Source organism: Cherax quadricarinatus, unplaced genomic scaffold (assembly GCF_038502225.1).
Source record: "Cherax quadricarinatus isolate ZL_2023a unplaced genomic scaffold, ASM3850222v1 Contig200, whole genome shotgun sequence".
NCBI lineage: Eukaryota > Metazoa > Arthropoda > Malacostraca > Decapoda > Parastacidae > Cherax > Cherax quadricarinatus.
Window position 1 is genome coordinate 218,195 of NW_027195226.1, and position 13,596 is coordinate 231,790.

The 13,596-nt window shown below is 42.8% G+C and overlaps 1 protein-coding gene across 1 annotated transcript in view; it reads right to left on the reverse strand.

Moving 5' to 3' along the window:
* Window positions 1-9,801: 9,801 nt before the first annotated feature.
* The window catches only part of LOC138851254 (GILT-like protein 1), a 33,009-nt gene continuing 29,214 nt past the window's right edge, over window positions 9,802-13,596 (reverse strand). Inside the window, exons 2-3 of the mRNA XM_070080181.1 lie at window positions 13,160-13,312; window positions 9,802-10,053 (exon numbers count right to left, since the gene is read on the reverse strand). Coding sequence (XP_069936282.1) covers window positions 9,817-10,053; window positions 13,160-13,312 — 390 coding nt within the window. The 3' untranslated portion in view covers window positions 9,802-9,816. The remainder of the gene's footprint in view (window positions 10,054-13,159; window positions 13,313-13,596) is intronic.

Sequence of the window (13,596 nt, forward strand, 5' to 3'; positions counted from 1 at the left end):
GAAACAGCACCAGCAAGAGGTACAGGGGCATCAGGAGTGTCCGAAGAGTGGTCTAAACACAAGGCAGGGTCAGAATGGGGTGCGGTATCAAGAAGGGGCCCGGGGGTAGTGGTTTCATGGACTAGGGCTGCCATGGTTAGGTTACTCCTTTGCTTTTTGTTTTTAAGAAAAAAAAAGAAAGAAGAAAAGAAAATAAAAACAAAAAAAAGAATAAAAAAAGGGGGGAGCGGGGAGGAATAGTTCCCAGGAGAAATGAAAGGGCCGGAAATCTCCCTCCGCGCCCAAGAGGACTCGACACCGCTAGTAGCGCAGATGCAGCATGGAACCCGTGCCATACCCTACCCTTCATGCCAGTAAACCAGCAATCCGGGATAGCAACCTCACATCTGCCGAGCTACCTCGGTGGACAAAAGAGAGGGCGGCCGGATATCCGCCACAAAGCATACCTCCTTCAGCCACCACCCCCGGAATCCGAAAGGTGGCTTCCAGAGATACACCCGTCGCCCAAAAGACACCCAAAGCTACTCCGGGATACCGGAGAGGGATCGGGACATCCCTAGGCAATCCAGATTCCACGGCAAACTACGCCACCGCCAAGAAACCTCAACGGAATGGGATCGACCCCGGTGTCCTTTCCCCTACCTAGGAACTAGCGCGCCTGTGGGAGAAATCACGAAGGCTAAAAAGAGGAAGGGCAAAAGGGAGGGGTGAGGAGGAGGAGGAGGAATGGAAAAAGGGGAGGATGGGGAGGATGGGATAGGGGAGGGGAGAATGGGGGGTAATTAGGTTCGGTCTGAGGAAGAAGACCGACAGGGCTAATTCCTCAGACCAAGAGCCTCTTCACCACGCCAAGGAGCCCCCCTTGAAGAGGCCTCCATCGATGAGCTTTTACACCTCTTCTCATCCTCCGTTTTCACCGCAGCTTCTCATTCTATACCCCAAACTTCGAGCAGGCATTCTCAGAAATGCGTGCCTTGGTGGTCTCCTGCTTGTGCTCGTGCAGTACGTTTGAAACGCGCTGCATGGGGCAGGTACCGGTACAATAGAACCACAGAGCGACTCCTTGATTTTAAACAGAAGCGTGCGATCGCTCGCCGTGTCATCCGTGACGCTAAACGCACTTGCTGGCGAGATTATGTCTCCACCATCACCTCTGCTTCCTCTATGAGTGCAGTCTGGAAAAAAGTACGAAAACTGAGTGGTAAATATTCTCCTGACCCGGCTCCTGTTCTGCGGGTTGCCGGTGTTGATATAGCAAACCCACTAGATGTTGCCAATGAAATTGGCAATCATCTGGTCCGTATTTCTCAGGGACTCCATCTATGCCCCTCATTTCTTTCCTCAAAGTCTGCCAGAGAGTTAGCACCCTTGGACTTTTCTTCTCTCAGAGAAGAACAGTATAATGTGCCTTTTACACTTCAAGAACTGGAGGCAACACTCTCAGCTTGTCGATCATCGGCAGCTGGGCCCGACGACATTCATATTCGTATGCTACAACATTTACATCAGTCAGCCCTTGCAGTCCTATTACACCTTTACAATCTTATTTGGTCACAAGGAGTTCTTCCACAGCTGTGGAAATCCGCCATTGTTCTCCCTTTCCGCAAACCAGGCACTACGGGACATGAAACCTCCCACTATCGTCCCATTGCTCTTACCAGTGCAGTTTGCAAAGTAATGGAACGTCTAGTAAATAGACGTTTAGTGTGGTATTTAGAGACACACAACAGTCTCTCCACTCGTCAATATGGCTTTCGTAAGGGACGTTCTACCATAGACCCCTTACTGCGCTTGGATACGTATGTTCGTAATGCCTTTGCGAATAACCACTCAGTTATTGCCATATTTTTTGATCTTGAGAAGGCATATGACACAACTTGGAGGTATAATATTTTAGCCCAAGCCCACTCCTTAGGCCTTCGAGGCAATCTACCATCCTTCCTTAAGAACTTTTTAACTGACAGGCATTTCCGTGTTCGGGTTAATAATGTGCTCTCCCCGGACTTTATCCAAGCTGAAGGTGTCCCCCAGGGATGTGTTCTGAGCACAACACTTTTTCTCCTTGCTATTAATGATTTGGCCTCTAGTCTTCCATCAAATATTTGGTCATCACTCTATGTTGATGACTTCGCTATTGCCTGTGCAGGCGCTGACTGTCACCTCCTTACAGTTTCTCTCCAGCATGCAGTCGACCGTGTTTCCAATTGGGCCACCACACATGGGTTTAAATTTTCCAGCACTAAAACCCACCAAATCACTTTCACTAGACGCTCTGTCATCTCTGATCATCCTTTGTACCTCTATGGCTCACGTATCCCTGAACGTGATACAGTCAAGTTTCTGGGCCTCCTCTTTGATCGTAGGTTATCCTGGAAACCTCACATTACCTCTCTGAAGGCAACTTGTCACAGCCGGCTGAACCTTCTTAAAACCCTTGCTCATCTTTCGTGGGGAGCTGATCGTCGAACCCTCCTTCACCTACATTCCACCCTTATTTTATCGAAACTTGATTATGGTGACCAGATCTATTCAGCGGCATCTCCTGCTACTCTCTCTAGCCTTAACCCCATTCATCACCAAGGATTACGTTTATGCCTTGGTGCTTTTCGCTCTTCCCCTGTCGAAAGCCTCTATGCAGAAGCGAACGTTCCATCCTTATCCGATCGCCGTGATGCCCATTGCCTGCGCTACTATGTACGCTCTCATGATCTCCGCAATCCTTCCATTTATAGAATGGTCACTGATATTAGTAGACATTCTTTATTTGTTCGCCGCCCCTGCTTACTCCGTCCCTTCTCTCTTCGCCTTCATTCGCTCTTGTCTTCTCTTCAACTACCACCTTTCTATGTACATGTAGCATCACACTTTTCCCTACCCCCCTGGGAAGTTCCAGCTGTTCGAGTCTGTTCTTTCTCCCTCCCTTGCTCGAAAGCCCAACTGTCTACGGTCGCTTCCCGCTCTCTTTTTCTTGACCACTTTCACTCTCATTCTCATGCCATTGCTGTGTACACAGATGGCTCTAAGTCTTCTGACGGCGTAGGATTCGCAGCAGTGTTTCCGGACAGCGTCGTACAAGGGCATTTACTATCTTCAGCTAGTATTTTTACTGCTGAATTATATGCCATCCTTACAGCACTTATCCGTATTGCATCTATGCCTGTGTCATCATTTGTGGTTGTCTCAGACTCCCTTAGTGCTTTACAGGCTATACAAAAATTTGATACACCTCACCCCTTAGTCCTCCGTATCCAACTTTGGCTACGCCGCATCTTTACTAAGCATAAAGATATTGTTTTTTGTTGGGTCCCTGGTCATGTTGACGTACAGGGCAATGAACAGGCAGACACTGCTGCGCGGTCAGCAGTACATGACCTACCAGTTTCTTATAGAGGTATTCCATGTACGGACTATTTTGCTGTAATATCTTCCCACCTTCACACCCGTTGGCAACAACGTTGGTCTACTATGCTCGGCAACAAACTTCAGTCTATTAAACCGAGTATAGGTTACTGGCCGTCTTCTTATCACCAGTGTCGAGGTTGGGAGACTACTCTCTCCCGTCTTCGCATTGCCCATACTCGTCTTACTCATGGATATCTCATGGAGAGGCGTCTTGCTCCTCTCTGTGAGAATTGCCAAGCTCCATTATCAGTCAGCCACATTCTGTTGGACTGCCCACTTTATCAACGAGCACGCAGAATTTACTTCTGTCGTCGTCTTCGCCCCGCTGCTCTCTCTTTACCTTCCCTTCTCGCTGATGGACCCACCTTTCATCCGGACTCTCTCATTGACTTTTTGACAACGACTGACTTACTCCACAAATTTTGATACTTTCAGCCCTTTCTACTTGTATCTCTTGCTACCCTCTACCCCCGTACTATCCCCTGCCCCGCTGTTTTCTGTAACCTGCTGATCATCCCCCCTCCCTTCTGCCATCCAATTCCCTTGCTTCCTTCCCTACCCTGCAGCGCTGTATAGCCCTTGTGGCTTAGCGCTTCTTTTTGATTATAATAATAATAATAATGGAGCACAAACTGTTGAAAACTGAATACTTAACTTGATATTACCATACTTGCTCCGTTTAAATATGAATTACAGAGTCGTGTGAAAAATACTGTAGCATATTAATCTAAAATTGTAAGTGAAACTTTGGGATATCAAAAAATTAAAAGTACATTACAATAAAATACAGTACTTTCTTCACCCTTTCACCACCAAGATGCATTTTCAGTCCAAGTGGGGTGTATGACCACACCACCTGACAAGATTGTAGTTTTCATTTTTTGCTTGGGGCCTTTATGCCCTGCAATGACTGAACAATACCCTTTGCTCTTGCTGTTTGTTGTGCATTAACATGCCCCCCCCCCCTCATCAGCCATTACATTACATGGTGGGGAATTGTCTTAGTTGTTGAAGTGGCATTTCCTGGAGAGGCAACATCTCGCAAGGCCTAAACTGTTTTGTGCTTCTGCTGTACATGGAGACATATATATATATATATATATACTGTGGCATACAAGTTTCACCAGAATTGCTCATGTAATATTCCATATGTAAATTCTGAAGTTGTTGGATTGTTTAGTTGGGGAGATGACCCCTGAGCCTGACCTTTACCATATAGAAGGCAGGAGCATTTTGAGGATAAAATTGTGAAAAAAGTTATTTTATGGCATTTGTTTCCATTTACCTGAAAGTTGGGGGCTGCCCCTGGATTTATGGCTACTGGGCAACACAGACAAGTAAAACAGGAAGTTCAGTTTTTGTACATAAAGCTACTTGTTGCATTGCTCTTCTGTCTGATGTTGGGCAAATTGGCTGTCTGCACATTTTTGCTGCCTGCAATATCTATCTGCACAAGTTTTCACCTGTGGTTTACTTTGTGGATGGAGGACCTCTGAGGAAGGTGGGTCCAGGTGGATTGATGCTTAACCTGGCAATCTTCAGTGCACTGGGCCAAGACCAAACAGGAATCAGAGGATGGGCACCCTTTTGGTCTTACACCTACTTTTGTCAGATTATGCAGATATGGTGAGATGAAGTTTTGATACTACTGTGTATGAGTATTGCTAACAATTCCTCTGCACCAGTCCTAACTATTGCTTCAGCTTTTCCATTCGCAGAGAAGATTTGAAAGTCAACTTTCGGATATTCCAGGACAAGTACTGCTATTTCAAATGTTCGATACTTTACCTCCTCACCATAAGAAGCTTCCATGTTGCATTCTACTACTTCATGAGGTGTATGGCCCATCAAAAATTCTTTGGGGTTCATTCAGGATGCATTGTGGGATACGAGTCAGCCGAACCTCAACAGATCCAAGGGTTATTCAACGTAACACAATGGGGTGCACCTTGTGCATATTAAGTATGTTACTCTACCAGAGGATCTCTCAAATGCAAACTGAATGGTGCGACAGTCCTTTGCTCAACCGTTTTGTGAAATAACATTTACCGAGTGTACTATCTGGACTGCAACATCTACCAAATATCTGAACATGGCTTAGAGCTTCACATTTAGCAGGTCACTAGTCTACACATTGTCCTACCTGTGCCTTCCCTGCCCATGACATGGCATGGCATTTTGCAAACTGTCCACCTCTCTGGTTGATGAATAACACAAGGGTAACTCCTGGTTGTTGCACTTTTCTTATTCTTCAACTTGTCCTTCAGGATGCAACCCACAACAGTAATACCAAGGTACAGCACCTATTTACTTCTAGTCCCTAGAGGGAGGCTCCTTAATGCTGGCGAGGGGCTCTTGATCTAGGGAATTGGATCTGTGCTCCCGTTACCTGAATACCTTCCATCCTCCCCCCACAGGCATTGTATAATACTATGGGTTTAGCGCTTCCCCATGATACTGCTAGGTGAACAGGGGCAGCAAGTGTAAGGAAGTGTGCCCAGCACATCACCCATGCCAAGGATCGATCTCAAACACTCGGTATGAGAGCTGAGGGTGTTACCAACTATGCCAATTCTTTGCATCACAGTTCCCCTCACCAACATTAAGGAACCTCTTAATGTCCAGTGTATTTAAAATTATTAAACAAATTTACGATCACTGATCTGATGAAGAACCAGAAGTTTCTTTAATACAGTTTCATTAAAAAGGATATGTAAATTAAATTCCAAAATCATTTATTGAACTTTGTTTATATGATTAACTATAAAATGTTAAAGAGGTACCTTAGTTATTTAAAAGAAAGGTATTCAAACATTGGTGAAAATGCCCATTAAAATATATACATTTAAAAAAAAAAAAGAGAAATTTAGCATTCAGAGAACATGTTGATAAATTAGACATATGCAGCACTTTGATTCTGTATTATAATAAATGATGTTCTTAAATAACATTTTACTTGCATGCTGGAAAGATTCAGTGATGGCATCTGGAGAGGCGGAGGAGAGGGAGTTGGGATTAAATGTTTGAAGTTAGATCCCCTCAGTTGATGTAGACTTTCTAGTTGCCTTCTCCTTGTATTTTAATTGCCTAGATTGCAGATCTTGGACCTCTCAGCTACAGTCTGTACTATATAGAATAACAGTCACGATACTCTGTATCTGGCAAATCAACTAGTCTCACCATCATACTTCTGTATTATTTCCTTTATCTATTGTTTCTCTTTTTTAACAAATTACCACTAACTAATTATTACAAACCATGGTAGCTTCTAGTCTGACACTAAACACAGAAAAAATAAGTGTAAAATGCGTCTTTTGATAAGGCGCGATTACATGTTTCCTCAACATCAGCAAAACGGGAAACTAATCTGTTTATGGATTACTTGGACAGTGACTATGGACAGTCAATACCATGGTTTGGCGTAAGTGATTCGATAATAAGGACAAGATGGTTAAATTGATTTAGTTAATCCATGAGTTTGTTAAGCCCGGTTCACTCATGTCTTTCAATGTAATTTTTAAATCAGTGATGATGATATCTGCTGAAATTACAGTCACAAATGAAACGTCAAGTTTAGTCGATGCTGATGGATAGTCATTGTTGATCATGCTACCAATCATTATAGCAGGCAGAGGTGAATGACTTTTATGCTTTGGAGGGATTCTGATCAAAAGAATTCAGAGACTAACCTCTAAATTTAGTATAAAGGCTGCCTTGATACTTCCATAATGAGGACTACAAAGTGTATATAAGTTGTATAAATTATCTATTGTATTATTCTTTTTGGTTAATAAAAATATTGTAAAGTGCATCATCATCCACTTTCCAGCCTCTTAAATAAGTATTTTTGCTTGGATCAACCAGAATTACCTCCATTCCTCATGATATATAATACTCTGGTTTACTTTGCCCCATTGAAAAATCGTAGTCATAAAACTTATATAAAATATAACACTTTTATAAAAGAACTATGATGACACCTAATTGGGCATTCCTAAATAACTAATCTGGAATCTGACTCTTAAGATCTAAATTATTGATTATCTTGTGATGTATTGAAAATATTCTAAGATGAATCTTCAGCAGATTTTCCTACAGAGAATTTAAAGTTAAAAAATTACCTAAGAATTCTATTTCTCCATTTACTAGTAACAAATACAAATTGTGATGTTGAACAATCAGTTAAATAATGATTTATAATTCCTTACATGTGTATTAATCATTTGGGATGAAATACACAATGGACTAATCATAACTAGATGTGCAGGATGCTCATTCTTGTAAATGACTAATTAAACAAACTCTTAGATGTTATCAATTAATTTTACTCAATCCATTGGTTTGCTGCATGAGGCCACACAAAATGAGAACAATTTATTTATAATACACAAACCTTAGCCAGTATAAGGTATATACAAAATAGAACTCAAAATGGCACTAGTATATCTTATTATCATCTGTTTGATTGAATCTTTCATAGCTACACAATCTGAGCTTTGTGGTCTGACTGGGCCGCGAGACGTGACCCCAAGCCTCTCCCAGTGTTATTCAGACCAGTTCCGGACCCATTAAACGTTACCTCTGTTCTTTAGTCGACCATTCCCTTAGATGGTACAGTGTACGGCTTCCTTAAACTAAACCATCTTTCTGAATGCATCACTTAACTCAAGGCCTGTAGCACCAGATCATGTCTCTAATTGAAGAGTGACTATGCATGTGTCCCATTATGACACACAAAGTTCACATCTTTCTCATGGATGGGAGCTACCTCCGGGACTGACTGCTTAGACTGTTTGAAGCAACTCAGAGTAACTGTCCTTTGGCTGATTTTCTTGTTTCATCTGATTCAGAAAAGGATACTAATAATCATGTACATTTTATAGTCCATTCTCTTACTGTTTTCCCTTACCACTGAACATTTGGAAGTCTTTCAATCTTGCAATTTATATAATACTGGGATCCTTTTGAAGTATGTTTGTAACTATTTCATATTTTATAGAGTTATATTTTACTCTTACAGGCTAGATGTCTATTAGGTCTAGAGCTATCTTGAGCTGTGGTTACATAATTACCATGTTGCCCCTAAATGCTATCATGAGTCTACAAATATTCCACATAGGCATATTCTGACAAGGTCACAAGCTTGGTATAAGATCATGTGTGTATCTCTGATTAAATTTTATAATAAACAAGTCATATGTTTTTCTTTCATTCACTCTTACTAAAACATTTCAGTGACATTTCCTAACATTTAAATATCCCATTTAGCTTACGATTTTTTTAATCCTTGTTTTATGAATTACTACTGTGAGAAATTACCTGCGAAGATCAACTGGGCAGTCACAGAACTCCCTCGATGCGCACCGCAACCTCGCAGTTTGAGAACAATGAGTTATAATAGTAAAAGAAGCGCTTTGGCCATCTAAACTATATTGTGTCTGCGGTCTTCTTTGCCCTTCCCCAATCTTCATGACTTTGCATTTGGCAGGGTTAAATTCAAGGAGCCAGTTGCTGGACCAGGCTTGTAGCCTGTCCAGGTCTCTTTGTAGTCCTGCCTGATCCTCGTCCGATTCGATTCTTCTCATTAACTTCACATCATCTGCAAACAAGGACACTTCTGAGTCTATCCCTTCAGTTATGTCGTTCACATATACCAAGAACAGCACAGGTCCTAGGACTGACCCCTGTGGAACCCCGCTTGTCACAGGCGCCCACTCTGACACCTCGTCGCGTACCATGACTCGTTGTTGCCTCCCTGACAGGTATTCTCTGATCCATTGCAGTGCCTTTCCTGTTATGTGTGCCTGATCCTCTAGCTTTTGCAGTAACCTCTTGTGAGGAACTGTGTCGAAGGCCTTCTTGCAGTCCAAAAATATGCAGTCGATCCACCCCTCTCTCTCTTGTCTTACTTCTGTCACCTTGTCATAAAACTCTAGTAGGTTTGTGACACAGGATTTTCCTTCCCTGAAACCGTGCCAGGATCTTGGACTCGACCCCTGCAACCTCAACTAGGTGAGTACACACACACACGTAGCGATCAGTGAAGAGGCGGGGCCAGGAGCTCGGACTCTACCCCCGCAACCTCAACTAGGTGAGTACGTGCACACACGCGTTCGTGCGCATGTTGGTGTATGACCCACTTAATATTTGTACTTATAACTCATTACAATTGTGACCGGGTGTGGAAGTGTCGGTGACTCATTACTTTGCAATTTGTTCATGACTGTAACCATGTATAAGAGCGTAGATGGTTCATTACCTTTGTAACTTGCCATGATTGTGACCAGATCTACCTGGAGTTCATTACCTTTGTAACTAGTTCAGCTATCATAACTTTGGGGTCCAGTCCCTGGACCCATTATGTACCTCTGTAATCTTTTGACTACCACCCACAGGATGGGTATGGTGTGCATATTAAACTGACTCCGTCTGCACCATTACATTCCTTACCTGCCCATACAGTCTTTCACCTTCACTCACCTGTTCCCCAGTAGAAGCAGGATATGGCTTGCTCATCATACAGTGGAAAAATTCCATCTGAGTGTGGATGGGAAGAGACTCCTGGGCGCATGACATCACCTTGTTGCCATAGCACTCGTCAGGACCGTGCTGACACTCAAACTCGTAGTCTCCAGTCCCTGTCGGTGTCGCCTGTAACAAATACAAACCAAGGATCACTCGACTTTCAACTACAAAATACTTGTCAGTTGTAGTAGTAGTAGTAGTAGTAGTTGACATTTACCGACAACTTTCATAGCATAGTCACTCAAGAGTTCACAGGTATAAAATACACTTTCCTAGATGAACACCTAAATTAGCTTGCAACTATGTAATACAACCACCCGTTATTGGCTGAGTGGAAGTAAGGCAGACAGATTGAGATCCGGAAAGATACGCAAAACTAGCATTCGGTTTTTCAAACACCAGTGTCATGCCCTAAAGCGCTGTGACCTTTTAGGTCACTTAGCATTATTAGCAATAAAAACTAGATTCATTTTGGTCGCTGCACGAGCCAAGAAAGGTTATTCCTTATATTGCAGAGTGCAGCACAAGTAATGCCGTCACATATCTGCACAAGATTCGAATAGGCATTCACAAGTATGAAAATTAACATCTCAAATCATTAAAAATTAAAATCAGGACATACAGGCAAAATCTAAATCAAAACCTTTCATTAAGAAACAGATTTTAAGCTAAACTGAAGAGGATTTTTTTATTATCTCTGATCAATTTACTGAAAATAAAGTATCTTCAAATTTCAGAAGGCCGTAGAAGAAAAAATTATTTTTCAAATGAAAGGCAGGGTGACTTAAAAAGAAAAATGTATACAGGAGAAGGGGGTTATTAGCCCCTTGTTCCCAGCATTGTAGTCGCCTCCCACGACATGCATGGCTCACAGAGGAAGAATTCTGTTCCACTTCCCCATGGAGATAAGAGGAAATAAACAAGAACTAGAAGAAAACCCTTTGTGTGTATATATGCTTGTATATGCATGTGTTGGGTGACCTAATTAACAAAACGTACCTGAAATCTTGCACATTTATGAGAAAAAAAAGACACCAGCAATCCTACCATAATGTAAAATTACAGGCTTTCGTTTTACACTCTTTGCAGGACTGTAGTACCTCCCCGGGCGGTTGCTGTCTACCAACCTACTTAGAATATAAATGTATAAATGAGAGAAACTATTTCAAATTCTCAAAAAAAGTAATGTCTTATAGAATTGTAAAGAAACATCCAATTTGCTAAAACTGCTTTAAAAACTGGCAAATTGGTACTAGACACCAAAATCAATACAAACATTTTAAACAGAAGAGATTCTCTAGTAACCACAAGGGGAAACTATTTAATAAAGTTGGCAAACTGAAATTTACACTAGAAGTGATGTTCATGTTCTGTTGTAGATTTAGTATAATCGCCCGGTCCGGCCTTGGCTCCCTGTAGGGGGAATGTCTCTTACCAATGTCTGCCATGGGAGGAGGTACAGGTACCTCTCGTCTTATGGGACCAGCTGTCCCCAGGGCTAGACCCATTCCCCGCCTCCACGAGGCTCGGAGGGGGAAGCTAGGCACCTTGGGTTGCCACAAATCCTGCTCACACCAAGCTCGAAGGGGGTGGCAGCTGCATAGCAGCAGACTATGTCAGGATCCTTTTAGAGTCACATCCCAGCTTAGGGCATTAAGCCCGAGCATTGGGGAAGAAAGAAAAAATAATTCTTGTGGTTGTTGTTGCTGCTGCTACTGCTTTTACTACTACACTTGTCTACTGCACTCTAGTAGAAGTGAGCGTCAAGTTTTAGTAATGTCCACCAATGGTGAAAATTTGAAGTCTAAGATTTATTTTTGCTCAAATGTATATTGAAATTAAAATAATTATATTTCCTCTTATATACTTAACATTATCTGGAGTTTACCTGGAGAGAGTTCCGGGGGTCAACGCCCCCGCGGCCCGGTCTGAGACCAGGCCTCCTGGTGGATCAGAGCCTGATCAACCAGGCTGTTGCTGCTGGCTGCACGCAAACCAACATACGAGCCACAGCCCGGCTGATCCGGAACTGACTTTAGGTGCTTGTCCAGTGCCAGCTTGAAGACTGCCAGGGGTCTGTTGGTAATCCCCCTTATGTGTGCTGGGAGGCAGTTGAACAGTCTCGGGCCCCTGACACTTATTGTATGGTCTCTTAACGTGCTAGTGACACCCCTGCTTTTCATTGGGGGGATGGTGCATCGTCTGCCAAGTCTTTTGCTTTCGTAGTGGGTGATTTTCGTGTGCAAGTTCGGTACTAGTCCCTCTAGGATTTTCCAGGTGTATATAATCATGTATCTCTCCCTCCTGCGTTCCAGGGAATACAGGTTTAGGAACCTCAAGCGCTCCCAATAATTGAGGTGTTTTATCTCCGTTATGCGCGCCGTGAAAGTTCTCTGTACATTTTCTAGGTCGGCAATTTCACCTGCCTTGAAAGGTGCTGTTAGTGTGCAGCAATATTCCAGCCTAGATAGAACAAGTGACCTGAAGAGTGTCATCATGGGCTTGGCCTCCCTAGTTTTGAAGGTTCTCATTATCCATCCTGTCATTTTTCTAGCAGATGCGATTGATACAGTGTTATGGTCCTTGAAGGTGAGATCCTCCGACATGATCACTCCCAGGTCTTTGACGTTGGTGTTTCGCTCTATTTTGTGGCCAGAATTTGTTTTGTACTCTGATGAAGATTTAATTTCCTCATGTTTACCATATCTGAGTAATTGAAATTTCTCATCGTTGAACTTCATATTGTTTTCTGCAGCCCACTGAAAGATTTGGTTGATGTCTGCCTGGAGCTTTGCAGTGTCTGCAATGGAAGACACTGTCATGCAGATTCGGGTGTCATCTGCAAAGGAAGACACGGTGCTGTGGCTGACATCATTGATATTTAAAATTATATCCAAATAAAAATCAATAAGTCATTTAAAATATGCTTTACTGTATTAAAATTTTAACTGTAGGTTCGAACTTATGAACTCCACGGGAGATAAGTGGAGTTATCTGGCTGTGGTGCCGGAGACGTACATTCACAAAGCAACAACTAGGTACAAAGTTTAAGTTTAGTATGTTTATTATGCACCCCATACCCATCCTGTGGGCGGTAGCACAAAGGTGACCTATTTTAACATTCATAATGTATTCCCCCCTCCCCCAAAAATAAATAAAATATATATATTATATATAATATATATAGATATAATATAACCAGTTTTCAAATAGCATCAGCAATAACACTCACCCTGGCCTTACCAAAGGGCACAAACACTAGATCCATGATATCCCGCAAGTCCAGCCACGTCGGATACAGCTGGTGGGTGAAGAAGTGTACAGAGTCGGGACAGAGAGACTCGAAGTATACCTCTATCTTCACACGGCCTCCGACGCCAGACACCTGTAACATGAACATCAGACAGATAAAAACACCCGTCACACTTCTGTATCATTTGCAGATGACACAAATGAGCATGAAATTCACTACGGTAGAGGACAAGCAGAGTTTTCCAGTGGAGAACATGACGTTCACTGGTGATAAGTTCCAGCTGCTTAGGTATGGAAAGAATGAAAAAAAAACGAACACTGGAGTTTACCTGGAGAGAGTTCCGGGGGTCAACGCCCCCGCGGCCCGGTCTGTAACCAGGCCTCCTGGTGGATCAGAGCCTGATCAACCAGGCTGTT